General features: G+C 34.8%; 1 protein-coding gene and 1 long non-coding RNA gene across 2 annotated transcripts; one reads left to right on the forward strand and one right to left on the reverse strand.

The window, feature by feature from the left end:
• The first annotated feature begins 17 nt into the window (after positions 1-17).
• On the forward strand, positions 18-11,612 carry LOC131190021 (uncharacterized). The gene is made up of 4 exons (XR_009153200.1): positions 18-194; positions 2,574-2,639; positions 7,069-7,120; positions 11,476-11,612. It is a non-coding gene; the product is annotated as an uncharacterized LOC131190021 (long non-coding RNA).
• TMF1 (TATA element modulatory factor 1) lies at positions 5,007-27,755 on the reverse strand. Its single transcript, XM_058166813.1, has 17 exons — positions 27,428-27,755; positions 21,965-23,187; positions 20,010-20,113; positions 19,313-19,439; positions 18,007-18,112; positions 17,686-17,828; positions 16,510-16,676; positions 15,588-15,744; positions 14,493-14,585; positions 12,852-13,008; positions 11,456-11,648; positions 11,032-11,101; positions 10,855-10,947; positions 9,655-9,774; positions 8,860-9,006; positions 7,858-7,983; positions 5,007-7,615 (listed from the first exon to the last, which is right to left on the reverse strand). The coding sequence occupies exons 1-17, from the start codon at positions 27,585-27,587 to the stop codon at positions 7,472-7,474; spliced, it is 3,330 nt and encodes a 1,109-aa protein (XP_058022796.1). The 5' UTR covers positions 27,588-27,755; the 3' UTR covers positions 5,007-7,471.
• Between the last annotated feature and the right edge of the window lie 71 nt (positions 27,756-27,826).

Consider the following 27,826-nt stretch of genomic DNA (forward strand, 5'->3'; position numbering starts at 1 on the left):
GCGAGGGCAAGAGTGCCGCGCCGGATAGTCCGAGACTTGTTTTAACCGGGAGGATCGGCATCCAAGCAGGCTGTGGGTGTCTCCCGGGGGCCTCTCCTTGGCAACGGCCACAGCTCTCTGGGATGTGAACAGAGGCGCTTTCCCACGTTCACGTCATCTCGGAAGATGCCCAAGCCCTGGAGAGTCTTAAAACAGTATGTCTCGAACTTTAATAAACTCTGGAAGACCAAACAAATAAAATATAAAAAAAAAAAAGAAAATCAGGGACACCGAGGGCTACTTCTTTCTAAAACGGGAGGAATGAATATTGAAATAGGGCATATTTTTCATTAAGAAGCAGGTGAGAATAACAGAAGGTAACTAAATGCACCTTACAGTCTATGGAGCTTCCCAGTCATCCAAGTCATGGTAGGGATAGATGAAGCCTAGTTGGACAGGGAACGAAGATTAACAGGGAATCAGAGCCTGATTTGATGGGGAAGTTGAGGAACGTCCTACAAAAAGATCTTGGAAAAATAAATGATTCTTGCCAAGAATGCCCTCGATGCAGGGCATCTTCACTTTTTAAATATTGTTATCCCACCTTTTCTTCAGCAGCTCAAGGTGGCTTGTATTGGGAGTTTCCTTTATTCACAGTAGCAAACAATCGCAAGGTAGGAAGGTCTGGAATGGTTTGCCCAAGTCACCCTGGGTTTTCCCAATCTTGGATCAATGTGTTAAAATACATTAATTATAAATCTTAAAATGAGACTTAAATACATGTGATGATATCATATCCATGTCTGGAATAATATCAAGTGATTGAGACAACTGTATTTCAGTATTTGTTATTCATAGTAGTGAATACAATTAATCTTTCAGAAAATGTATGTTGAAGCAAAGACCTCAGTGTCCTCTTTGGATATTGTTTGTGTGCTTTCATTCAAAACTCTTCTAGTGATGTCTTCTTCATTCTTGGATTCATTATTTGTTTCTTTAGTGAAATGTATCCAGAAAATCTTCTGTCCCATCTAATTGAAATTGTTTCTGATTCAGGAACTTGTATAATCTAGGTTGCAAATTCTGAGACGTCTTTAGCTGTTTTGATGAATCAATGAAATTGGATTGCTATCAAAAGCAAAATTGAAAATGCTCTTCCAAAGTCTCACATGAAGTTTTTGTAACATTACACAACTACAGTACAGTATTGTTAAGGGGATATATCACTAATGGAGACCATCTATTGCTACGGTAGTTATGGCAGCATAATTGCCTAGTGAAGAAATTTTCTAGCGATGTCCTAAAACGCCTAAGAACTTTTAAATCCTAATTTAACTGGATTGAAAGAAGCAATACAGCCTATATTCAACTAAAATCCTTAATTGCTTAATTTTTGAGAGGGAAGAGAGTCACTGCCTATTTGCAGTTTTAAATTTGCACCAATATGCTTCTGCAATCTCTACAGGTATATTCTTTTTATGTGACACAAGATAGTTCCCAGTCCAGAATTAATTGATCCAGTACGATTACGTTAAGTTCATTAAAAACAGTTAATTTTTTTCTTTAACCAACAGGATTTATGCCACTGAGACAATGTATGCCAAATATGTGCCACATAGCATCCTCTTTTGGAGACAATTAGATCAGAAGTGGGTATATCCAGAACTGCAATCATACTCTTCTCACTTAGGGCCTCTGGTGGCTCAAGAGACTAAGCAGTCTGTTATTAACACAGCTGCTTGCAATTACTGCAAGTTCAAGTCCCACCAGGCCCAAGGTTGACTCAGCCTTCCATCCTTTATAAGGTAGGTAAAATGAGGACCCAGATTGTTGGGGGCAATAAAAGTTGACTTTGAATATAATATACAAATGGATGAAGACTATTGCTTAACACAATTTAAGCCGCCCTGAGTCTTCGGAGAAGGGTGGGATATGAATTTAAAATAAAAAAAAAAAAACTTGCCACAGCTTGGCATCCAATTCTACCATTTGAATGTCTTTTTCTGTGAAGAGTCCTTGTTCCCCTCTCTTTCAAAAATTAAACAATTAAGGATTTTAGTTGAATATAGGCTCTCTTGCTTCTTGCAATGCACTTTTTTTTCTCATTTCAGTCTGTTATATCCCAGAAAAAGGATGGTTTTATAAAGCAATAAGGTACAGAAGTTTGAAATTCAGAAAGGCACTGATATTTTCTCACAGTATTGTGATATTAATCTCTAAGTACTGAACTCACTTCTTTGTTTCTAAATTGTTCATAAAATGGCAACACAGAAATCAACAGTTTGCAATCTTGAAAAACAATAGAAAGAATTGCCTCTATTTTAAAAAGGGAGAAACACTGAATTTTTGTGTATTTTTTGAACGCTGTACATAAAATTTAATCAATGACAAAATTGATGCCCTAGTATTTCAAGTTTGAAACACTGTATATTTTGTTGGCTTCAAGAAAAGAAATAGCATATAGTTAAATGACTAGCATTAATATCTCCTCCACAAGTCCTAACATTAATTTTTATTAGGTGAAAAAATAAAGGCAATTCACTTTGTCAGTAAATGGAATCCTTCTTTCCAATCAGCCTCCATTTTATTTCCAGAGCCTTTCTCCCGGCTGAACCAGATGGATTTTTTTTCTTACAGGTACAGCATGACTAACAAAAAAGGTGAGTCCAGTGCGAATGTGGTACCTAAGAAGGTTGTGCAATGAAAGATGAGCATCAACAACTAATAGATACCAATTAAACCATTATGAACACTGTACACTGAGGTAGTTTGACCATATAGGAAGAATTGCAAAATAAATATATCGAGGAGGAATGAATGAGTCAACAGAACAAAGATCAAGAATTTTGTGGTTGGATGGAGTTGAAGAGATCTTCAGAATAAAAGATGAGAAGTTTAAAGAATAAAAGGCAATATTAGAAAGCACTGTATGAACACTGGGAAGAATAGTAAATGATGTTATAAACTAGGTTTAACTATATTTCATTTTGCTATGTTCCGTCTTTAATATATTTGGCTTATTATTAATACTTTTTGCTTACCTTAAAAGGGAATCATGATAATTTTATATCACCGTATGTACCCATAAAAACCCAACCCATGCATTGAGAACCTATTTAATCACTGATTATTTGCTTGCAAACTATTATTAGTTTGTCGCAGTCGGTGTTGACGGGAGGGCAGAGGTCGACCCCGAAGCACCTCACTTGTGGGGTGCCGCAGGGGTCGATTCTCTCGCCTCTCCTGTTCAACATCTATATGAAGCCGCTGGGTGAGATCATCAGTGGTTTTGGTGTGAGTTTTCCACACCGGGCCACCCCAACGAAGCTGCTGAAGTGCTGTACCGGTGCTTGGAAGCCGTACGGGTCTGGATGGGGAGAAACAGGCTCATGCTCAATCCCTCCAAGACAGAGTGGCTGTGGATGCCGGCACCCTGGTACAGTCAGCTGCAATTGCAGCTGTTGGGGGCGAGTCATTGGCCCCAATGGAAAGGGTGCGCAACTTGGGCGTTCTCCTGGATGGACGGCTGTCCTTTGAAGATCATTTGGCGGCCGTCTCCAGGAGAGCTTTTTACCAGGTTCGCCTGGTTCGCCAGTTGCGCCCCTTCCTGGACTGGGATGCCCTATGCACGGTCACTCATGCTCTCGTGACATCTCGCCTGGATTACTGCAATGCTCTCTACATGGGGCTTCCCTTGAGGAGCACCCGGAGGCTCGTTAGTCCAGAATGCGGCTGCGCGGGTGATAGAGGGAGCCCCTCGTGGCTCCCATGTGACACCACTCCTGCGCAGACTGCACTGGCTGCCTGTGGCCTTCCGGGTGCGCTTCAAGGTTTTGGTAACTATCTTCAAAGCGCTCCATGGCTTAGGGCCGGGCTACTTACGGGACCGTCTGCTGCCACTGATTGCCTCCCACTGACCCGTGCGCTTTCACAGGGAGGGACTCCTTAGGGTGCCGTCAGCCAGGCAGTGCCGACTGGCGACACCCAGGGGAAGGGCCTTCTCTGTGGGGGCTCCCACCCTCTGGAATAAACTTCCCCCAGGACTCCGTCAACTTCCTGACCTTCGAACCTTCCGCCGCGAGCTTAAAACACATCTATTTATTTGTGCAGGACTGGACTAGAATTCTAATTTTAAAATTAATTTTAATGGGGTTTTATTATTTTAATTGTAATTTTAAATTTTGGCCTATTTAAATAAGTTTTTTAATTAGTGTTTTATCTTGTATTATATTTGTATTTTATTGGGCTGTAAACCGCCCTGAGACCTTCGGGAGATAGGGCGGTATAAAAATTTGATTAAATTAATTAATTAATTAATTAATTAATTAATTAACAGCCATCAGAATACAATTTTTTAATTTAAGAAAACATAAAGTATTATTTCAAATATTTTACTCAGACCAATCAAAATTTAAACATACTATTTACACAATGTTAACAGTGTTTTATAGTACTGTAACATATTAATGTATACACCTTATTTAAAACTAATTTACTTTATAAAATGTTCGATTTTCTTAGATAGCCAAAAAGATAAATCATGTTAATACAGACAGAATAAAGATTTAAACAACTAAAATATAATGCTCTAATTCATTATATTTTTTATTAAAAGCCAAACTAATATTCCCAATGGATATTAAGAAGGACCTGGCCTGATTATTTGTCCCACTGAAGTGTACTGAGTTGCCCAAAGTGCCTATTGGCAGAAGTATTTTACTATATATGCTAAGCTATATATTTCTTAGTAATTTGTTTCTCAAATCTTATTCTCTATTCCTCGCAATCAAATGTGTAACCTTATTTCTATAGTAGAAAAATAATAAATTCTTGCAATCACTTTTTATGTTAACATTATGAAGATAACCATTTTTCAGAATATAAAATGAATATATTCATGTCCTTGTACATATCAAAACAATCACGTGTCTACAGACATGCAAAAACTGTGGAACAGATTTATAGGGGAAGAACACATTAAAAGTTATCAAATTATTTTCAGAATAAGAGAGAAACAGTCTGAAACATATATTTTTTAATTTTTAATTATTTTAAAATGTAAAGGTAGATTAAATTTCATAGACATAACATTTCTTGACTGAAATTAGTAAATTGAAGAAATGTAAAGGAAATAGGCTGTCAAACTGCCAAAAATACATTGCAGATTGCCTGTATTATAGGTCTAAGTTTAACCAATGGTCATGAATAGGCCACATGTGATAATAATTATCTAAAAGGACAACTTATTCAAGGGTTGAGTTAAAAACCTTTTAAGGATTTTGTTCTTAAGGCAAACAGAGGTGTCCCCATAACAGATTGTATTCCACTTCTCAAAAGTGAAGAATATTTATTCTAAATTAATGTAATTCAAATAAAATACAGAAGTAATTTAAAACTAAATAATATGCATATCTTTTTATAAAAAGTCATAGATTGAATTTTAGATCCAATAATCATGTTATTTTGTATTCATTAATGTACTATTTTGGTGATTAGTCACATCTTATAAAGGAAAATTATATTGTCAGCAACCATTGCTCATTTTTATTTCAGAATTACTGAATTGCTAACACAAGTTATTTTTGAGTCAATAGATTTTCTCATTAGTGTGTACTGCAATTCAATATAGTCAGGAAAATGTATGCATACTATAAAATATAAACATTTCACGTTTTCTTGAATAATTTAATATCACTATCTGTGCTACAGCTTTTTGCATATAGTATAAAAAATTATTTTCCTCAGTGTAGCAGGAGCCCATATTATAACACTTTCTTTAACTATTCAGAAACAATTCAGTTGCAGGAGGTTATTATTATGTGTTTCTTCCGAGTATGATTCATATAAGTTAGTTACCAAGTTTCTACTTCAAGCTAAGTGAAACCTTTGTAGAGAGTAACCCAGGGAAAGCAAATCTTACTAACATAAGATAATTCTGTTAACCAGCTAAGAAGTAAGTTACCTCTCCATATTTTCAGAGAGTGATCTTTATCTGTTTGCCAGCAGGTAAAGTTTTGGTAAACATATCAAATATTTTTTCACTTTTTAGGAATATATTTTTAAAACCTTAAAAGATTTATCAAGTCAAATATCTCAGTAAAATAAAATTAATTTTCTAAAAAGTTCCTTATAACAATGTAAAAACAATGAAGCACAATAAAATGACAACAGTAATATTCTGAAAACCGTATGAATATTAAGAATCTGATATTGGTGATTCTTCTGCTTCATTTAAAGAGCTAGAAAGATAATTTAAAGTACAATACTATTACTTATTTATATTCTGACAAATATTTTCTTAAAAAATGGTTCTTCAAACCATTGCATCTCATTTGAAACAGGTTTACTCGCTTTTGAAATATTAGCACACTGACAAACACCGAATTAAGCCACGACGCAAAAAGAACTATTTAAGTGTGAACTTTCTTACAAACATATCCCTGCATTGCCTTTCACAATTCTTTAAACTAATAAACGTTAGGCTATCTGTTTCTCTATATTATGCTGAAACACAGCAAAACATTTAAAAATATACCAAATTGTATCAAGTAGAGGGTATGGTTGCTTTTAAAATATAAGTTGCTCAGTGTTGCTTGCTTTAAAGAGGCAGTATAGTAAACCTCATGTAGTGGTGGGTTGTTCCTGGTTCTGTCCGGTTCTTGCGAACTGGTAGTAAAAGCAGCGGGAGGCTCCACCCACCTGCCCGGACGTAATAAGATACGATCTGCGCATGCGCAGAAGCACGCGCATGCAAGCGAAGAGAGCGTGTGCGCGCTCCCATTGCGAAACCAGTAGTAAAGATAAGTAGAACCCACCCCTGATGAGCAGGATACCAAGGATATAAAGACATACCATTCTTTTATTACCTATAGCAAATCAAGTCATTGCTATTAATATAGTTAAAGTACCCACAATATTTTCCTTTAAATATCCATTTATATAGGAATAGATAAGTATGAAGAAGTAAATTTATATCAGTGCAAATTTTCAGATACATTTTTTGAAAACCAATGCCATATTAATATATTTTTTCACAATATAACTTTTTCTTGCTTTCTTCTTTTCCAATTTTTTGTATTTTTTCCTCAGAGATTCCCAACCTCTCAGGAGCAGATCTGGAACCAATGCAAGAATTGCAGAGGTAAGAGAATCCCAATTGCCAGCAGTATCCCTTTTACTGGCATAAGGACACAGTACAACACCATCAATGTGAGAGTTTCAATCATATGTTTTCACAATTAAAGTTATTACTGTACAAGTAAATATGTATACTATGAGAGACGAGAGCAAGCTGGAGATAAAAGATTTTAAATATTAACAAATAATTTAATGGCTGACAGCCGGTCATCATAAAAGCACAATGATTCCTGCCATCATATCAACTCAACATTATAATCATTTATAATACATTTTTTTACAAATTAACTACATGTACAGAAACAGCTCTACAGTTTAATGCAACATTGTTTTCAGATCAAAACCTGAACAATAATTAGCTATGCCTTTGCTTCAGAAGTTCATCAATCTGAGTCTTGTACATATTTTTTACATCCTCAAGGTCCAATCTCAATTCTTGCGCTTCTTCTGCTTTCTCTCCATACATCTGCAGAATGGTATTGTATCTCTGATCCAAATCCTGGAACAATATTGTCCAGTAATTATAAAACTGTTCCCACAAAGATTCTTACTTTTTTCTGTCATTAATTTTTTGTTTAATATAAGATATAATCCTTTTTATGTAGTCAAAACAAGAGTTATTTTTTTATTGTAAAAATAATAGTAGTTGCCCAAAAGTCTGTTGCTGTTGTTCACTTCATGGTTTTACATTAGTAATACTCTCCTTTAAGTTTATTCTGAAATAAATTGACAGAAACCTACCCTTAATTGTGCACGTAACTTGGGGATCTCCTTTATTTTTTCTTCTAAGTCATCGTTTTGATTTGTTAATTTCACCAGCTCTTCAGCCATTACTGATCGAGTTCTTTCAAGATTTCCAATTTCCAACTAAAATAATATTTGACAATAAGAGTTCAAAACCCATTCACTAAGTTTTTAATTTAATTTGTTTTTCATTAGTTAAAGTGTTTCTAGTGCAAACCTACATTTTATATTAATAGTACTGTATGCAAAATAAGACCCTAATACAAATAAAGAATACATTTTAAAACCAATTCATTCATTTATAATGTTAAGTCTGAATAGTCACTGTGAACTTGGGAAAGACTGCAAATTTCTATATTTTCTAACTTGACGTACACAGGATAAAGTAAAATGAATAAATGAAAATACTTTACTAGCGTACACAAAAACTCAGGTTTGACTTAAGGAAATGCAAGCTCATGAACTCAACATTTAGAAAAGTCTTCTATCTGTGCAATCATTCCTCCTCCCTAAAGGTCTCTCTCAGCTATGTTGCTTTGCAAAATAATTATTACCGTGTTTCCCTAAAAATAAGCCCTCCTCTGAAAACAAGCCCTCCCCAAAAATATTTAAATGCACGTGCAGCCGGTCCCTGCCATTTCCTCTGGTTAGGGTTAGGGAGACAGAGCCGGAAATCAGGTAAGACGGCAAGAGGATCCATCTTGCTCCATGTGCCCCAAAATAATAAGACCTTCCCGAAAATAAGGCCAAACGCTTATTTCGGGGTTCAAAAAAATATAATACAGGGTTTTATTTTTGGGGAAACACAGTAGGTGTAATTATTTCAATTATTTCTTCTTATTTTTGGCTTGTAACAAGAGAAACTATCTAAAATATATGCTCATCCTACTATATTAATCCAACTACAGTTGAACCTATATTAGTTAATTTCTCTGACTGGCATGTTATTAATCTTGATCACACACTATCTAAAGAATTGATACGTGATTCTCTGTTTACCTGGAGATGAGAAATCTCTCCATCCCGTAATTTTAATTGTGACTGAAGATTTTCCATAATACTTGAACCTGCTCCCATTCTCATTACGTCATACAGATTGGTCCCACTTGCAGACACTGAACCAAAAGAATGGTCATACTGGTCATCCTGCAATGCAATATAACCATGAAGTTAAATAAGCCACATTATTTATGATTTTGTACCATAATAATGTTGATTTTTTTTTTAACTCTGAAAAGAAAGCTAATAAAATGTCACAGTATGGCAATGTGGACAGACCAAGCAGACAGAAATCCCTGCATAGCCATGACAGGCATGAAATGCCCTCTAGCTAGTCACTATTTTTACAGCCTAATATATTTTTCATTTCTCGTAAAGATTTAATTGTTTGGAAAGAGATTACATATGACAGATGAATGTAACTTTTAAGAGATTAAAAGATGCCTTGGAAATAATAGTAGCAAAATGATTACTGTTATAAATTAATGTTTGAGAAAGTTTACTGCAAAATAATTTTATTATCTGATCTTACACGTGATATATAAACTTTAATCTGAATTCACCAAAAGTGGATTAAGACAAAAATCTAATTTTATTTATGCCCCATATTTTGCTCTGCGGCCTTTACCATTCCTATTTCACATTTAGTGATAAAACTATTTGAAAATATGCCCTCATCTGAGCAAAGCAGCTTTTAGTGGATTCAACAGAAATGCTAATAAAATGCTTTAAACATAATGCTCCAGAAACATGCACAAATATCAAAAAAGGATTGAAATGTATAAAGAGCAATACCTGATATATGAAGGATGTTTGGAGTCCTGCCATATCAACTCCACTTATGGAGCTTGAGCGTGAGAGTGTTGGGGTGCTGGAAACAGTTTCCATTGTTGATGAAATGTATAATTTACGCTCCTGAGAGGAAAAAGAAACAAGAAAACCATGCAAAATAGCATTTTGGAGAGATAATAAATTCCAATAGTACAGACAAAGAAAATGCAATTTCTTCTCTTACAAGTAGAATTGTCCTATTTTCAAACAGTTTAATAGCAATAGCACTTAAGACTTGTATACCGGTTCATAATGCTTTAGACCATTCTCTGGACAGTTTACAGTGTCAGCATATCGCCCACAAAAATCTGGGTCCTTATTTTATTGATGTCGGAAGGATGGAAGGCTGAGTCAACTTTGAGCCCCGTCAGGATCGAACTCCAGGCTATACACAAAGTTTAGCCTGCAATAATGCATTCTAACCACTTTGCAACCAGGGATCTAGATTTATCCCTTTCATTTTAAGTTATATGTAGAACCTGCTATTCCACCAGAAAATGCTCAGGCTCATGAGTATTCAATTTTCTATTAGTACCTGATGCATTACTGAAATCATTACTGTTTTGTGTCAGCTGTAATTTATTTAATACAATGAAATAAACATCTCAAATTATGTCCGAGTTAATATTCCAACAGAATAAAAGAGGATTTCTTAATACAACCAAGAGAAAAACAAAATCAGTAGAGGAAACACAATGAAACAGGAAATAGTAGGCCATGAATTAGAAAGATCCTTCCTTACCCAAAGCATATAATATATAGTGCAAAACCTATATTGATGCTGTCTAGAAAAGATGATACTTTCAAGACTTTCTGGGGCCTCTGGTGGCTCAGCAGACTAAGTCTGTTATTAACACAGCTGCTTGCAATTACTGCAAGTTAAAGTCCCACCAGGCCCAAGGTTGACTCAGCCTTCCATCCTTTATAAGGTAGGTAAAATGAGGACCCAGATTGTTGGGGGCAATAAAAGTTGACTTTGAATATAATATACAAATGGATGAAGACTATTGCTTAACACAATTTAAGCCGCCCTGAGTCTAAAAAAAAAAAAAAAGACATGAACCAAAACTAAAGTACTAAAATTCAAAATATCTCCCATCTTCCAACATTTGTTTAAGTTTTTAACATCCAGAATTATTGGACAGACAAGATCAAGTATTGTACCTTTTCTCTTGCAGATTCTTGGACAAATATTGTTTTCTTTTTTTCTTGTTCAACTTTCATTTTTTCCATTTCTAACTGAGTAGATAACAACATCTGAGGAAAGCAAAATAATATTTATTAACTGATTCTTTTTCCTGGTGAAGCAACATTATACAAAGAATTGTTAGTTAAACAAACCTTTTCTTTCTTTGCCCCTTCAATAACTTTTACATATTCTTCTTTAAGATTTTCTAGCTCAACTTCATACCTTTGTGAAAAGGAAATTACAGAAAAAAGGTATTACACATATCCTGAACTGGTATTAAACGTGCAACTGTTTACTAAATCTACACGTGATCAGTTTGGCTATGTGATATGATCACCATCTGTGTTTATCAACACTACAGTTAGATTTGGTTGCCACGGAGTGGTGCATGTTGTGGTAACAGCACCTATTCACAAATGTATCAGTGGTTAAGATCCTAATTCATCATATATAATAGCATTACAGAAATTGCTTTCAAAATATTTTTTTAAATTACACCTCCATCACATCCCAACTTCATTCATTGAACCATGTGCATGCAGTTTTTACAGAAATTGAGAGATTATAAAATTTTACCTATTGTTTTCATTTTCTAGTTTCTTTAGCCTGGATTTTTCTGCTTCGAGTTGAGCTTGAAGGCGACTGTTTTCTTGCCTCAGGAGACTATTTTGTGATTCAGTGGAAGAAAGTTGGATCTTGTGGGAAAGAAGTTCTTCTGTAGCAGCCCGTTCTCTTTCAGTCTGTGCTGCTAAGGCAGCTTGAGATTCACCTAGTGGCAAGAATAAAAATATGGTGCACTATGAATTCTTACGAGTTTACAATCTGGTATTTTAAAAAGCACAACTTTTGATGAAAAATGTTGTCAGGGAAGCAAAGTAGTCATCAGTCAAACTAGTCAATCCAATACATTAAATCTGATATAGTTATTTGAAAATTGTTGCCATGAAAGTAGAGTTTTACCCTGCACTGTGAGGAGAGCTTAATTCTTCTTTTATGTGTCAATCTAATGACCCCTTCTCCCCAACCCCCAAAACTCTACTTTCATGGGAGAAAATCTGTCACTAGGATAATGGCAGGTACACAGAGAAATTTCTTCAGGATGTAAGCATAAGATGACAAAGATGAACTTTTCCTTCATTTGCCTTCTATACTCAATAACTACCTCACCATACATTTATTATTTTTAGGAGGAAAAACAAGATACATTAAATTTTCACGCTCATCTAGTTTGGCCTTTGGATGTGCTACGCAGGCAAGAAAATGGAAATGACATTTTGAGGGTGGTCTCCATATTTGTATAGGCTACTTTCCCACTATAAAGAGTGGGAATGGGGAATGAAACAACCCTGTGAACAAAAGATAAGAAAGTTTACCTGCCGTAACTCCCTACCCCATATCCAGTCTCTCTCACAATAACCGTTTTCTAATTTTACTGACTTGTTTTTACACAAATGACAAATAAGAGCCTTTCTGCTATTAAGAACTATTGTGGATTGAAAGGAATAAAAAAAAATTCTCTGATAAGATGAAAAACGGAATAAGACTATAGCTGCCTGAAGGGCAGCATACCAGGTAGGTGTGGGATGGAAGAAGTGTTTCCACACTAGACTGACAACAGATACAAATTCAGCACTGGCTTGCAAACAAAGCCAAGCTGTTTTTAATCTTGGAAAAACAGATTGATATGGCCAAGTGAGATTTAAGGCCAAAATGAAACATGAGGTTCATTAATTCTACTAACATGACTACAGCCAAAGGGCCAATTTTAGGTAGATATATATACCATTCATTTTTGGACATGAATTAGTTCATGATATCACAGCCAGTCTAATGCTCCTAACAGAAATTCCAGAGTCGGATGCATATTTAATTATTCCAGGAATATGTGCATATCCACAATCAACTAAAGTGCTCTGCATAAAAGGTTTCTGACACATTCGGTCTAAGAGAGTGACAATTTTTTTTTCCTTACCAAGTCTCTCAGAAAGATTTTTCTCTAGTTTTTCCCATGACGAGGTCTGTGCTCCCAGAGTAGCTTGCAAGTTTTCTATCTGCCGGAGCAAAGGCCTAGTTGCAGATGTAACACTTTGACTGAGTTCTTGGTTGCGAGTCTCAGCTTCTTGAAGTCTCTGAAATTTTAAGCAGGATAAGTATCACTTGTGTTCAAGAAAACCAGGAGTAACGTGAAATTTTCCCAGAGCCATATATATATGGTCAAGTTCCTTACAGGAAACAACCCTAAGAATGTTAATTGGTGTTTACATGCAGTGTGTTGTTCTAACACAATTAACATTGCTATGGAGGATAAATTCTGCTACTGAACAATTATGTTAATATTTCACACACGAATGCTAAACTGAATTCAAGTACCTAACAGAAATGTGCATAGCATGGAACCGCCTGCTCTGAGCTTGGAGTAACTGTTTTAATTGGGAAATTGGTCATGCTGATCTTGTCTAGATTGTTCTGATCTTATTAAAAGTGGTTTGAACTCCAAATAAATGCACTCCAGATTAAGAACACATCTAATAAAGTTGAGACAGTTATTTCATGTTTGAAATATTTTTTTTAAAAAAAGTTTTAAAATGTTTGCAATACACAGTGTCATTATCATCATTTTAGCCATTGTCTGTCCACTGCAGGATGGAGGCCTCTTCCACATGTTTCCGACTGATACGGTCCTGAGCTTTCTTTTGCCAATTAGGCCCGCAATACTTGCTGATGTCGTCAATCCATCTTGTTTTAGGTCTCTTTTGTGGATGCTTTTGATCCAGTGGGATCCATTCTATGATTGTCTTGGTCCACCTGCCATCAATTCTTCTTGCTATGTGACCAGCCCATTTCCATTTCCATTCTTTTATTCTCTTGATGATATTATATACTTTTGTTTGTTCTCTAATCCATGTGCAGGTCTTTCTATCTTGTAATGCTGAGCATGTATCTTTTCATGGCTCTTTGCGCCATTCCTAGCTTTCGTATTGATTGTGAGGTTACTGTCCATGTTTCACTGGCATATATATGTTAGAGCAGGTAGTACACACTGATCAAAAACTTCCCTTCAGACATAGGGGGAGGCTGTTCTTGAAAATTATGCTTAGCTTGCCGAATGCCTGCCAATCACATTTAACACGCCTTTCAATTTCCTTTATTGTATCACCCACCATTGAGATCTGTTGGCTGAGGTGTATGTAGTGGTCTACTACGTCTAGTTCTTCTTCAGATATATATTTTTTTCTTTCTTTGGTGAATTTATTAAACGTAACCTGGCTCTTTTTCAGGTTTATTATTAAGCCAAATGGTTCTCCTGCTTTGTGCAAATGTTATGTTATGTTATGTTATGTTATGAGAAGAAAATACCATCTGCAAATCTTAAGTGATTTAAATAGGCACCATTGATTTTTATCCCATCTTTTTCCCAGACTAGTTGTTGTATGTAGAACAAAATAACAAGTATATCGTTCTAGTACTACCAAAGAATCTATTATTTTCTCCCTTTATAACTTCTATTTCTACTTCTGCTCACTGAAAGAAAATCAGAACTGTCAATGTAGCTTTATAACATTATGGAAAAAGTAAAGACACTATATCAATTCAAAAGAAACTGCTATGGTACCTGCTGAAGGTCACTAATTTCCTGGCGTAAATAATCCTCCTTTCTAGCTGCTTGTTGTTCTGCCCGCTGCAATGCAATTCTCAAGTCTGCTACCTATACAACAGAAATAAAGATACAATGGACCAAACACTAAAGATGCAAATCTAGCACACTTTAGTCTACTAGTATCATACAATATATTCAGGTTGCTAGATTTAGGAAATTCATGTTTGGAACTATTATTCTGCTTAATAAATTAACATTTTTAAGGCATAGTATGGATCACCAGCAAACAATTTGAGGTACAAGAACAATGCTTTATTTGAATGCCATAACAGACAAATGTTGCTGCAGAATTGATGCAACAGTGAAATGGGCAGCATAGAAATTTAATAAAACAAACAAACGAACAAACAAATCCTTCAACATTCAAAGGTAGTAATCCATCAGAAATATATAAACTTTCACGTATATTTTACTTAAAAAGTTTCATCAGTTTACTTGTTTCTGACATAACAGTCTTAATAATTCATCTATTCATAACTATAAATATGTTTAGAAAAACAAGACCATTAAGGATAACACCAATTTTTAAGAACAAGGAATATCAGAATAGTAAAAGCAATGATACTGTAATATGATTGCAAAAGGCAGATTCAGAGAAAGATCAAGTAAAATCTTCAAAGTATTAATTTGGAAATAGCAATCAAAATACCATGGATGGTAAGACGGACCATCCAATCACTTCTGGATCAAAACAAAGATCACTGCTTCCATTTCCTTGAGGAAATGATCAGAAAGCAGAAATTTTCAAACTTTGAACATATAATAAGTAGAAACAATATTATATCTGGCAAAGTTGAGAGAAGTAATGCTAAAGAAAACAATGGATAAAGAAATGTATTAAATTCAATACTGTTTTAGGAAGAAATGCAGGTTATTGATGGTGAGCATTTGAATGTGTATACCCAAGACTTACACATGGCCTGATGATGTCTAACTATCTGACACAAGATATTTCTTTGATGTTAAATCTAAGCCCTGAAAAATACATTGCAAAAGACAGTATTATAATACCGCATGCAAGACTTATTCAACGTTTAATTGAACATTTACCTGAATTGCTAAAGCTTCTTGTTGTTGATGAGCCTCCTCCTGGGCCTTTTCCAGAATTAAACCCAGCTCCTCCTTAACTTTCATTTCATGACTTAATGCTGCTTCTTGCACTTCACAGTCTTTTGCAGCATTAGTTTTATGAAGATCTGCAAGTTCTCTGGAAAAAAAGAGATGGATTATTATCTATGGATTATCATCTGAATATTTGTATCTTGGTATCCTCCAAATGTGGTCTAGGATTAGAAGTAATATCTGAGAAAGGTTCATTTTAGTTTAGACAGATTTATAAAGTTACCCAATTCAGTAGCTTAGTGGCTTTGGGCACCATTATATACAAAAACAAACAATAAAGCAGAAAAATAAATCCAAAAGAATATAAAACAAACAGATTATATAAACACAAAATATAAAACAGCAACCAAGAGCAACAATCAAACAATAAAAATGGCTATAGGAAGAAGAAATGAGGAAAATTGTGCTGAGCATGTAGAAGCTCATAACTTAATAATTGATAAAATTGGGTATTTCATTAATGTATATTTATTAATTCAATTTATATTGTTATCCCCATGCCATTATAATTAATAGAGTAGTAAAAAATCGAAATATCACAATATTCAAGTATATTGGCTGCAGAGTGTTAAAAACTACAGCTTAAAATGGGCACATATATCATACTGGCCCAGTGACAGGGGAGAGATAGGGAGAGGAGACAACTTTTCAAGATTCTTTTTGGAGGCTGGCAGTCAGAATCAATGCATCATGTTGGATATATCCTCTATGACAGCAGCTTTCTCTGACTCCTACCATATTGTTCGATATTTTAAAATGAAATAGCACGCATGTTGCACAATACAATATTTAAGTGCTAAAAAGGGAAAGCATTCCTAGCCCTGATTCATTATTCTGATAACAGACTTACTTGTATGCATTATCAAGAGCTGCCTGTGAACTTCTGTTTTTTTCTTCAAGATCTTCAAGATCTACTTGAAGTCGTGTAAGATCCTTCACTTGGCATTCAACAACACTATTTAGCTGCTTGATGTTCTCTCTATGTTGTTTTTCAATTTCTTCTTTGCCATCCAACACCTGCAATAAAGAAAAGCTATAACCATCTAATTTACAGATTTTAATCTATGAAACAATTGAAATTACTTTATGCATGAAATGACTTTCAGAATATCTTGTGTCAGAATGCAAAAACATAGTTAGAAAAATAAGCAGTGAAAACAAAACAGCCAGCTATTTAATTGTATAAAATATTTTAAGTATGACAAAAGCAGCAGACAGTTTTGCTGCAAGCGATGTGCTTGCATGCCTTCATGTTTAATTTTTTAAAAAGCAAATTAAAAAGTGCATGTATTTCCAAAGATTTATTTTGTATGTCCGAAAAAAGTAAAAACAAACCAGATTGTTTTTAATCAGTTAAGCATGTATTGATTTATCAATTTATTTAGCCCCATTTAACTTTAGACATTTTCATGAAAAAGAAAAATGTTTTGATTTTTGAAAACAAATTTTCATTGTGATTTCCTGAGTACCATGCATTCAGACAGAGCAAAAGCACACAAATTATTTCAAATGTTCTGCAAAAGAGAATAATGGAAGCCTGAAATAAACCACTACTGGAATTTTTTTGCTCTACAGTCATAAAAGTAAGAGACACCATAGTGCATGTTGAATGTGTCTGCACCCAACCTATAGAAATATTCCCTTCAAAATTATTTAAAATAAAACACTGAAAACGTAAACAAAAAGTCTGCCATTGAAAAATATGGAAGTATTATTCAAGGGGAGAGTTGCACAAATTCAATTATCATTTTACACAACCAAAGTGTCAGGAAGTCTAGAAACTGCTGTATTAAACTATTGTCTTCTGTAGAAAAATTCCTGATTTGTCTGCCCATACTGCTTGAGATATAAACATCTGTACAAGGAAGCTGGAGCTGTAACATAATAGCTCTGAAATTCACAACATTGCATTTCAGTACATTTCCTTTTGGCAGTTGCTTTCAGCCTTAGGAGATAGATTTACAAAAATAAAATAATCAGCCCAGGAAGAATGGGTGCAGTCTAAAAGTCTAAAAATTAATCCAACCTGTTTCAGATGTTGCAACTCTTCTTCCAATTCCTTAATTTTCTTATTCTGCTTTGTATTGGTGTTTTCTCTTTCTTTCTCCTTGGCTCTTAATTTCTTAATAATGTTAGAATTTTGTAATTGCTGTTTTGAAAGTTTTTCTCCTGAAAAGAAATATTGGATCTAATTAATTAATGCTATGCATAACTAATAGAGGAGTATAACTTTTTACATTCTGGGGCACCACTCAAATTATCCAAGCAGTTGAAACATTTATTACAAGTATTAATATTACAATTTGCTTTAACTAAGTTCCATTTTAAAATAATACTTCATACTCACCTTCTTCTAGTAATCCTTTAATTTGTTCATCTTTCTCCTTTAGTAATTCTGCTGTTTCATTGCTGTTCAATCTAGTCGCTAGATCTTCTTTGAGAACCTTTATTTCCTAAGATAAACACAGTTCATTCATATTATTTGTATACATTAAACATGGCTTGAAAAAAGAAAGTTTCATCTGAGGGCTCATGAAGTAGGGCCTCCCCAGTAAATGTCCTCTCTTACTGGAACAGTCATTCCTGAGCTTTCAAAAAACTATTAAGAGCTGAGTTTTCTGATGTGCTTTTGGAATCTCAGTTGTCATCTTTGAACCCATCTGCAGTGAGGGGGATTATTGTATGGGTTGTTAATACTATCTGGCATATTTTGACATATTTCTTATATTGTTCATAATACAATTGTATAGTTTTTATATCCAATTTTTGTTTTGTATTGAGTGGCGGGGTAGCCTAGTGGTGAAGACCTTTCCTCCCACTCGGAAGGTTGAGAGTTCAATCCTAGGTAGCAGCAGATGTTTCTTTCCTAAGGCACAAAGAGAAAATACCTGCTGTGAACTTCATGTGGCATCAAAGGCATCCGGCCAATAAACACTCAGCTCCATCCAGTTTCCCGAATTAAAGGATTACAGGGTCATAAAAAAATAGTTTTATTGTATTGGGTATGTATAAATTCAGAATAAAGTTATGATCGGAGCAGCATATAACCCAAGTAAAAATATAAAGTAAGTCAAAAACAAAAATTCAGACAAAGTAGAACAAATTCATAGAAGACAACCAAAAATGAAATCCTAGGAAGAGAGACAGAAGGAACTAAATATACTGAGCCTTGAGAAGAAAGGAGAACAGCTGTAATACCACTCTTTAAGTATCTGAAAAAATAAAGAAATTTAATCCCTATTCTGCATCACCATAGAAGGCAGGACATGAAGTAATTATATGAAGAAATTCTGACTACATTTAGGAAAATATTCATAGTTCAGTAATGGAGCCAACAAACAACATGTTCATCTCTATTTCTGAACTTAGCAGATTGTTAGATTTGATGACTTAAATGACTGCTATCAGGTCTATGATTTTCTCAAGGTGTATGAAATATTTTAAATTGTACTGAAACTTGAAGTATTCCCATAATTATATCAGAATACTTCCAGTGAAGTCTGATCAACCAATACTGCACAAATCTTTTCTACCAAACATCATGTTTCTCCAGCCTTATAGTTATTTCACATCATTTATGGTGGCTTCCAAAGTAACTTTTATAACATGGATCAGAGATTAACACATCTCACTCATAAACAAAGGGCAATTACCTTTTTAGCTGTATCTCTTTCTTTGCATGCAAGCTGAACTTTTTTTTCTGCATCTGCTATTCGTTGAGCAAATTCTTCCTTAAGAGATGAAATACTACTATTCTCTTCTTTCATTTTGAAGATTTCACTAAACATAAAATAATTAAATAATTATGTGTGTGCTGACATACATTTGAAATCTTTCTAAAAATACAGTATAAAAGTACGAATAAATAAATAAATAAATACATACATACATACATACATACATATATAAATAAAACAATAGCTTACAAACTGTATTTTTCAGTTCTCAAGTTGAAGGTACTAAAACAAGTGACAAAGTCAATTGAGTATCATCCACTGAAGAGAACAAACTCAGTGGCTCACACAGTCATATTTTCCAGTCTTATTTTTATTTAATGATTGAGCTAAGCTCTTATTAAATTCCTTGACACAGTTCATATAGGTAGCATCAGAGACCAACTGTGGCTATGTTGGTGTTGCCTTATGTATCTATTTATCCTTCTTATTAAACAGATTCCAATCAATTCTGTATTATTCATTTATGTTAATTCATTTAAACTGCATTCAAGATTTTAAATGAGCAGTTATAATAAATTAAATTTCAAACACAAAATCATTTACGCAAAATACATCAACATCCATTTACCAAAGGGATCACAATCTTTTAACATACTCTGAATAGGAAACTTACTCTTTAAGGTTATCACAGCTTTCTTCTAAGTGTGCTTTTTCTTTACTAACACTTAGTAGACGTGCTTCCCTCACCTCTAGTTTTTCCGTCAGTGAATCAATAATCTGTAGATTATAAAAATGGCAGTTGTTAAAAATGAAGTCTTTGGGGGCTTTAATGTAAAAACAAAACATAGAAGTCTTCTCAAAAACTTCCTTTAATGCTACAAAGAAATTTAAGAGTTAACCTATGACAATTTGGAAACTTTCCAAAGGATTTTTTTTATGCAGAACAAACATATTTTTCATATCCAGTGATCTAAGTGCCAAAGCCCACTGCAACTACATCGCAAAAAAGGCTTTAAGAGTTGTAAACCTAATCTTACGTAGCTTCTTCTCCAGAAACACTACACTAATAACCAGAGCTTATAAAATATTTGCTAGACCAATTCTTGAATACAGCTCACCTGTTTTGAACCCATACCACATTTCAGACATCAATACAATTGAACGTGTCCAGAAATATTTTACAAGAAGAGTTCTCCACTCCTCTGAATACAACAAAATACCTTATGTCACCAGACTTGAAATCTTGGGTTTAGAAAACTTAGAACTCCGCCGCCTTCGACAGAACCTGTGTTTAACTCATAGAATCATCTATTGCAATATCCTTCCTGTTGAAGATTACTTCAGCTTCAATCACAACAATACAAGAGCAAACAATAGATTTAAACTTAATGTTAACCGCTCCAATCTTGATTGCAGAAAATATGACTTCTGTAACAGAGTTGTTAATGCTTGGAACACACTACCTGACTTCATGGTCTCTTCTCAAAATCCCCAAAGCTTTAACCAAAAACTGTCTACTATTGACCTCACCCCATTCCTAAGAGGCTGTAAGGGCGTGCATAAGAGCACAAACGTGCCTACCGTTCCTGTCGTATTGTTTCCTTTCATTATATCCAATTAATATAGTTATTACATACTTATGCTTATATATTATATACTTATTTTCATGCTTATGCTTATATATACTGTTGTGACAAAATAAATAAAATAAAATAAATATATATAGAACTATGCAATGATCTACTTTTGCTAAAGTTTAGAGACTCAAATTCAAGCCTCACTCAGCTCTAAAGCCCTCTGGAAACTTGAAACCTACGACTTTTTTGACACAAAAACTTATTCCATAGAGTTATTCAATATAAAATGCAGATTCTTGGATAAAATATGTGGCATAAAATATTTTATTGAAGAAGATATTCCCTCCACTGTAAAATTGTAACTATTTTAATGGAACAATTTTCTAGGATATAAAATTTGGCTTGGATTTTATCAAATATATCTCAACAAATCCAAAGCAAAAATACATTTTCCACCTATGATTTCGTGCACAGAATTGAATGCACATATGAATAGGAGACACAGAAGTTATTTTATAATATTCACTCTGCAGATAGTCCTTAACAACCATTCACTCAGCATTCTACTTACAATGAGGCTGAACAAGTGGTACTTACAACCAAGCTTCCTACTTACAACAATCAGTGTCACATAATTGTAATCAGGACACTTGGTGATTGACTTCCAAGTAAAATGTTCCAGAGTTCTGGGGTGACGTGATCGCCATTTGCAACCTTCACCCCTGGCTTCCAACAAGCAAAGTTAACGGGAAGAGTAACAGGATATCACGAATGGTTAACATCATGCTTAATAATGGTACAACCTTCATTGCTGGCTTTCGACAAGGAAAGTCAAAGAGGGAAGCTGGTAGAAAGCTGCAAATCATCTGACATCACTTAATAAGGATAGAGGATCTGATTAACAATGGCAACCAGTTGTGATAAAAATAAAAAGCAGATAAAACAGAAACCACATCAAAACAGATCTGAGGAGAAGAATGCCACACAACTTTTCATTAGAGAGACATGATATAACCCATCTTAAGAGAACAAAAATAAAAATAAGTATTACCTTGCAAAGCTCTTGTTTTTCACATTGTACCCTAGACAATTTTTCATTTGGGAGCTGAAGTACCACTTTCTCTTCCTTCTGACTTTGTTCTTCATCAGTCTGCGCTGAAATAGCCAAGACATCGGGCTGTTCAGAATTAACAGGGGTTGCACTTCGCCCACTCTCTTCCATTTCCATTTCTTCCATGGGAACGACAAGATTTTCAGTTAGGATTTCATCAGACATACTTTTTATAGGTTCAGTCTCATCACTCTTTGGAGATGGAGAGTTGACAGCTATGGAAGTTGAAACACCCCCCCGACTTGATAATTCATCATCCGAGTTTATTTCACTTATGCTACGACTGTCTAAAGACTGTACACTAAATGAGTCTATTCTTTCAAAAGCATCAGAGGAACAGCAACTCTCTGTCAATTTATTAAAATCTTCTAGGCGATTGTATTCTGTACAAGCAGATGCCGTCAGAAGCTGAAAGGAGGTTTGCATCAGATGGAGACTAGCTTTTGAATCAGCTCCTTCTTGTCTTGAACTAGCTGAGCTCTCACTTATAACACTTTCATGGTCCAAAACTTCAATATCACTAGTTGTAGATGTCCCTGAGGAGAAAGTGCTAATTGGAGGTGAAGGGGTATTGCTTTGCCTGTCTTCGCTTTTTCGCTCTTTAGTGTCCAAACTTGAATTTTTTGTGTCTACTGGCAGAGCTTGTGGAGAGATATCATTCTCATGCCCAGAACTATCACTTCTTGAATCTGACTTCACAACAGAAATGGATTCTGCTACTGTGATATTCTGAGAAGATGCTTCTTGACCAGTGCTTATACTATTGTTTCCATCATAGCTGATGGTGAGATTGAATGGTTCTGAATTGGTTTCCTCTAAGTTTTCCTGATCATCATTAAAGCTCTTCAATTCTACAGAAAAGTCTTTTGTTTCTGTTTCTGGCAGGTCAATATGCAGAGGTTCCTGCAGTGTGCTTTTTATTTCTTCTTTGGGATGCTGCGATTTGGCAGGTGGCTTAGATACCACTGGGCTTTGCTGTATGCTCTGGACACCGGTTGGTGGGAGAAAGGCACTAAAGAAAGATTCTGATTCATCTACCACAGTTCTCTGAACTGGTTTGGTAATGGCTGCAGGAGATGATATTGGCTGACTTTGGGCTTCTACATTTGTATTGGTCCCCCAAGTAGAAGTATCCCATCTTCCACTTGTTAAAGAACTTTTTCCTATTACAAATGAGAAAAAAAGAGAAATCAAAGGTAAACAGTTAAACATATAGTATATTAAGAATTACATAACAACCCAGATCAGTTAATTTCTTATATAGCATATACCATGCCCACAAGGTTTCTACCTTTCTGTACTTCTAAAGGGTCATGATTCTCAAAAATACCTTTATTTATCACAGACCAATACAAAGGTGGGGGGAAAGTTGGTTGCAGGTATTAGCTACAGTACGTCCAGGCATAATAATAAATTATGTTTTCTTTTCTAAAGTTCTCTTCATTTAAAAATTAGAATCTTCTGCTTTATTTTTAACTGACTGCATTTAAAGGATTATGTTAGACTCTAAATAATTTGGAATTAGTTAAATACAGTTCACTGAAATTAAATCTCTAGATGAAAAATAGTCTTTTAAATCAAAACAAATTACAATCAGCCGAAGTTTATATCTTAGACACAGCAGTAAACGTGATCAAATAAAATCTGAAGTTGAAAATGGTAACCTTTTTCTTTTAATCATAGTAGAAAGGGCATCCAAAGTTTGTTTCTCTAATAGTAAATCCTAATTCTTAGGTCTATATAATATAAAATGTAGTTAACATATATTCACTGCTATTCTCAGACTTTTGAACTCCCTGACAAATCAGACAGTGCTCATGCTCTCTCTTTCTCATATTTCTGCTTAATCATTTATATAAGCATCACTTTAGTGTACGAGTTTTCAATACTGAGAGTTCTGCTATTTATATTTTATGTAAATATTTATATTGTTCCAATATGACTTTGCATTTTCTATAGTGCTTTTAATATTTATATCTTTAATTAACATAATTAATTAACATATAAAACAAATTAAATACTTCTGAATATTATTCTTTCTTGGAATGTTGTAATATAAATGCTGCACAAAAAAGTTAGTCCATTGTCCACTGAACCATTGCTACAGAAACAGCTGTCCTCTCTATTATAATGCTATTCTATCAGTGTTTAGGAAGTTTTGCATTGATCATACAAGGACTTCAAAAAAACTGTATCTCAAGAAGCAAAGCCACAGAATAGAAGTCTCACACATACAGTTAGCAGTTATTGGTAATTTTAAGAATTACAAGAACAATGTATCTAAAAGACTGACACAGTCTATTTATAAAGAAAATTGCAGAAAATTTATATTGGACAAAGTTATATTTTGGGAGGCTCAACAGAATCAGATGCAACATATGTATGCAAGAAACAATATCCATGTTAGATAAGGAATTTTTAATGATGCATCAGTTAAAGAAATATGTTATTCCGGATATTGTTTAATAAATTCTTGCAGCTTCTTTCACTGTTTATAAATTATATTTGTATACTTTGAATTGTTAACACTTTTCAAACATCTTCACAAAAACACTCAAGTACTAAAAGTTCATTGCACAACTACATTATAGATTGTTTACCTTCTTCCTATTTTTAATTAAGTTTTAGGTAAAATATATATCTGGTAATTCAAAGCTCCAAAAAAACATTATGTCACACAAAATCCGGATCAAAGGCTTCTCCTCAGGAGGATATTATATTATATTCCTTACATAGTCTAGAAATGTGAATGGCAATATTATAAACCTACATAATTATTTCTTATGCAATTTAATCAAACAGATTAAAACAGATTAGAAAATTTAGAACTCCGCCGACTCCGACATGACCTGTTTAACACACAGAATCATCTATTGCAATATCCTTCCTGTAAAAGACTACTTCAGCTTCAATTGCAATAATACAAGAGCAAACAATAGATTCAAACTTAATGTCAACCGCTTCAAACTTGATTGCAGAAAATATGACTTCTGTAACAGAGTTGTTAACGCTTGGAACTCACCACCTGACTCTATAGTCTCTACTCAAAATCCCAAAAACTTCAACCAAAAACTGTCTACTATTGACCTCACCCCATTCCTAAGTGGACTATAAGGGATGTGCATAAGAGCACAAAAGTGCCTACCGTTCCTGTCCTATTGTTCCCTTTCATTATATCAAATTAATATAGTTACTGCATACCTTTACTTATATATATGTTTTTCTTTTATGATGTGTTGTTGTTTTATGTTGATGTTTACGTATACTGTTGTGATTAAAAAAAAAAAAAAGAATATAGCAATTTGTGAGAAATCAAAGTATTTATATGTAAAACTACTAAGACAGCATAATTCAAATGAACTAATGTTCTTAGAAAAGACTTATCAAAAATAATTCATGTTTTGGTTTTCTTTTGTGAAAAGCTGTTCTTTCACCTATTTAATGCATCTACTCATCAACTGCATTCTAACTGAACAAATAAAGGGAAAAAATAGAGGAAAAATGATTATAACAAACTATTTTTTTCCAAGTAGTTCATTGTGCTAACTCTAACTCTAATTCATCTAACTCTAATAGAGTTAGAATAGATGCTACATTAATTTACTTTTTCCTCCCACTATTTCAGTATGACAATATTCTGTAACTTATTAACTTTGCCATGGCAAACTACACTTTAGAAAAACAAATTCAACACTCCTCTGGGATAGTGTAATTATACTATTACAGATAGAGTAGTTACAAGATCATAGTGTAATTTTTATACTGAAGTTACTCAGTACATCAATGTGATCTTCTGTAGACCAAGAAAGCCATAAACAGAACCGAATAACAATGCTCGTATTATATAACTAAAGGAAATAGAGAAAATATGGAATCACCAAAAGATGAGAACAGGAAATATAAAACACACAATTGTTATGAGTTAACAAGCGTAAAATGTAATGTTTTTAAAGTGTCTGAACTGTTATTCCCCTCTATCCCTCTAATTCCAGCATGGCAGGATTTCATGTACGGTAAATAAAGATTAAGTGTCTAAAAGGAACAGAAGTGGGTGACTTAGAAATATCAGGACACATTTAAAGAAAATTTGAAATGTAACTTTATTCCCAACTTCCTGGAAATGAAAGCCATTCATTTTAATGGGTACATTTAATGGGTACATTGGTGTAATATAATATAATGTTATGTTATGCACATATATGTATATAGGAATCTGTGTCTGTTAGTATGATCTATTGGGTTAGGGTTTTTCTTTCTTTCTTTCACTTATGAGTCACTGAGATGTATTTTGTGTTGGGGGGGCTGCACTAAAAGAGGCTTATAAGAATTATTATAATATATATATTGTGTTGTAAATGTTGTACCTTGATGAATGTATCTTTTCTTTTATGTACACTGAGAGCATATGCACCAAGACAAATTCCTTGTGTGTCCAATCACACTTGGCCAATAAAAATTCTATTCTATTCTATTCTATTATCCAATCTCATTGTACACATGTTGTGCATTGACAATAAAGGTTTGAATTGGAATTGAATTTGGTACATATTTACAGAAGTGCGGTATCAATGAGGATAGCGGCAGGTATGTTTGCGTGTGTGTGTGTTTGTATTTTTCCCAATCCCAATCTCAATCCCCATCTATCTATCCTATTGTTTTTCTTTTCTTGTTCCTATATATATATATATATATGCTTATACCTCCTAATATTTACTCATATATATGTTTATATATTATATAACCTTTTGTACAATGCTTATATATATTGTTGTGACAAAATAAATAAATAAATAAATAAAAATAAATAGTCCAAGAAAACACATAGTAATGTGCAGTGTATGTTCATTATGCAGAATCCGATCACAGAACCAATGTTATTGTAACCTGTTACTTTCTGCACAAACTTCTTTACCTTTAATCCAAAGCATCATCATCATTATTATTACTATTAATTTTTATTCATTAAACATGAAACTCAGTCAACTGAACACTTAAAAATGTGTTACAAACGTGATTGACTGGTGCTCATGGTTGATACGGGTTGCTGCCAGCGTCCTAGGTATCAACCAAGTATCTTCTTAAAATATATGTTGTTGTGGTTGTTGTTGTTGTTGTTGTTATTATTATTATTATTATTATTCGAAGACCTTTTTCAAGAAGCAAGCCTGGGCGAAAGGGTTGACCTCATCATGTTGACACCACTTAAGAAACAAACAAAATACAGGGCTGCCACCAAAGGCGGCAAAGGCGTGCAAGAAGGTATACGAGAGGCGCCTGAAGCGAAGGGTTTGCCGATTTTTACGTGGTGTGCGGTCCCTCGAGGTAGGGACGGGAAGGGGTAAAACCTCTCCCCCTCCTCCTCCTCCTCCTCCTCCTCCCACTTCCCCTCCACGGCCACCTTACCTGCTTCTCCTACACGGGACGGGGCAGCTCCGTCAGGACCCCCCTCGCCCTCCTCTTCCTCCTCGCCTTGGATATCCAGCACTCGGTCGATGGACTTCTGCGCCTGAGACAGAGCCTGCTTGGCGAAGGTCGAGAGTTGCGACGCGTTGAACCAACTCATTTTCCTCTGCTGGAGCCCGACCGGGCCCCTCCGCCTCGACCTTCCTCGCTTCTCTCTCAGCGGTCTCCAGAGCTGTAATGCTCGACCCGCCGCCCGTCGTCGGCCATGGCGGAACTACCAACCCGGATATGGCACGCGCCAGGAGGATGGTCGCGTTGCCTGCGCAGGCGCGGTCGTCCAGCTTCCACGTAGGAAAACAAGCCGGCGCGCCCTCGCGCAGCATACAGCCCACGTGACGC

The sequence above is a fragment of the Ahaetulla prasina genome, chromosome 2 (assembly GCF_028640845.1).
Source record: "Ahaetulla prasina isolate Xishuangbanna chromosome 2, ASM2864084v1, whole genome shotgun sequence".
In the NCBI taxonomy this organism is placed as follows: Eukaryota; Metazoa; Chordata; class Lepidosauria; order Squamata; family Colubridae; genus Ahaetulla; species Ahaetulla prasina.

Excerpts from the sequence above, each read along its gene's own strand:
- TMF1 (XM_058166813.1), bottom strand. The coding sequence starts at position 27,587 with ATGAGTTGGTTCAACGCGTCGCAACTCTCGACCTTCGCCAAGCAGGCT. Across the intron at positions 19,440-20,009 it reads AGCTGTGATAACCTTAAAGA|TGAAATCTTCAAAATGAAAG; the intron begins GTAAGTTTCCTA and ends TTTTATGTTTAG. Across the intron at positions 11,102-11,455 it reads CTAGAAAATGAAAACAATAG|GTATGAAGTTGAGCTAGAAA; the intron begins GTAAAATTTTAT and ends CTTTTCACAAAG.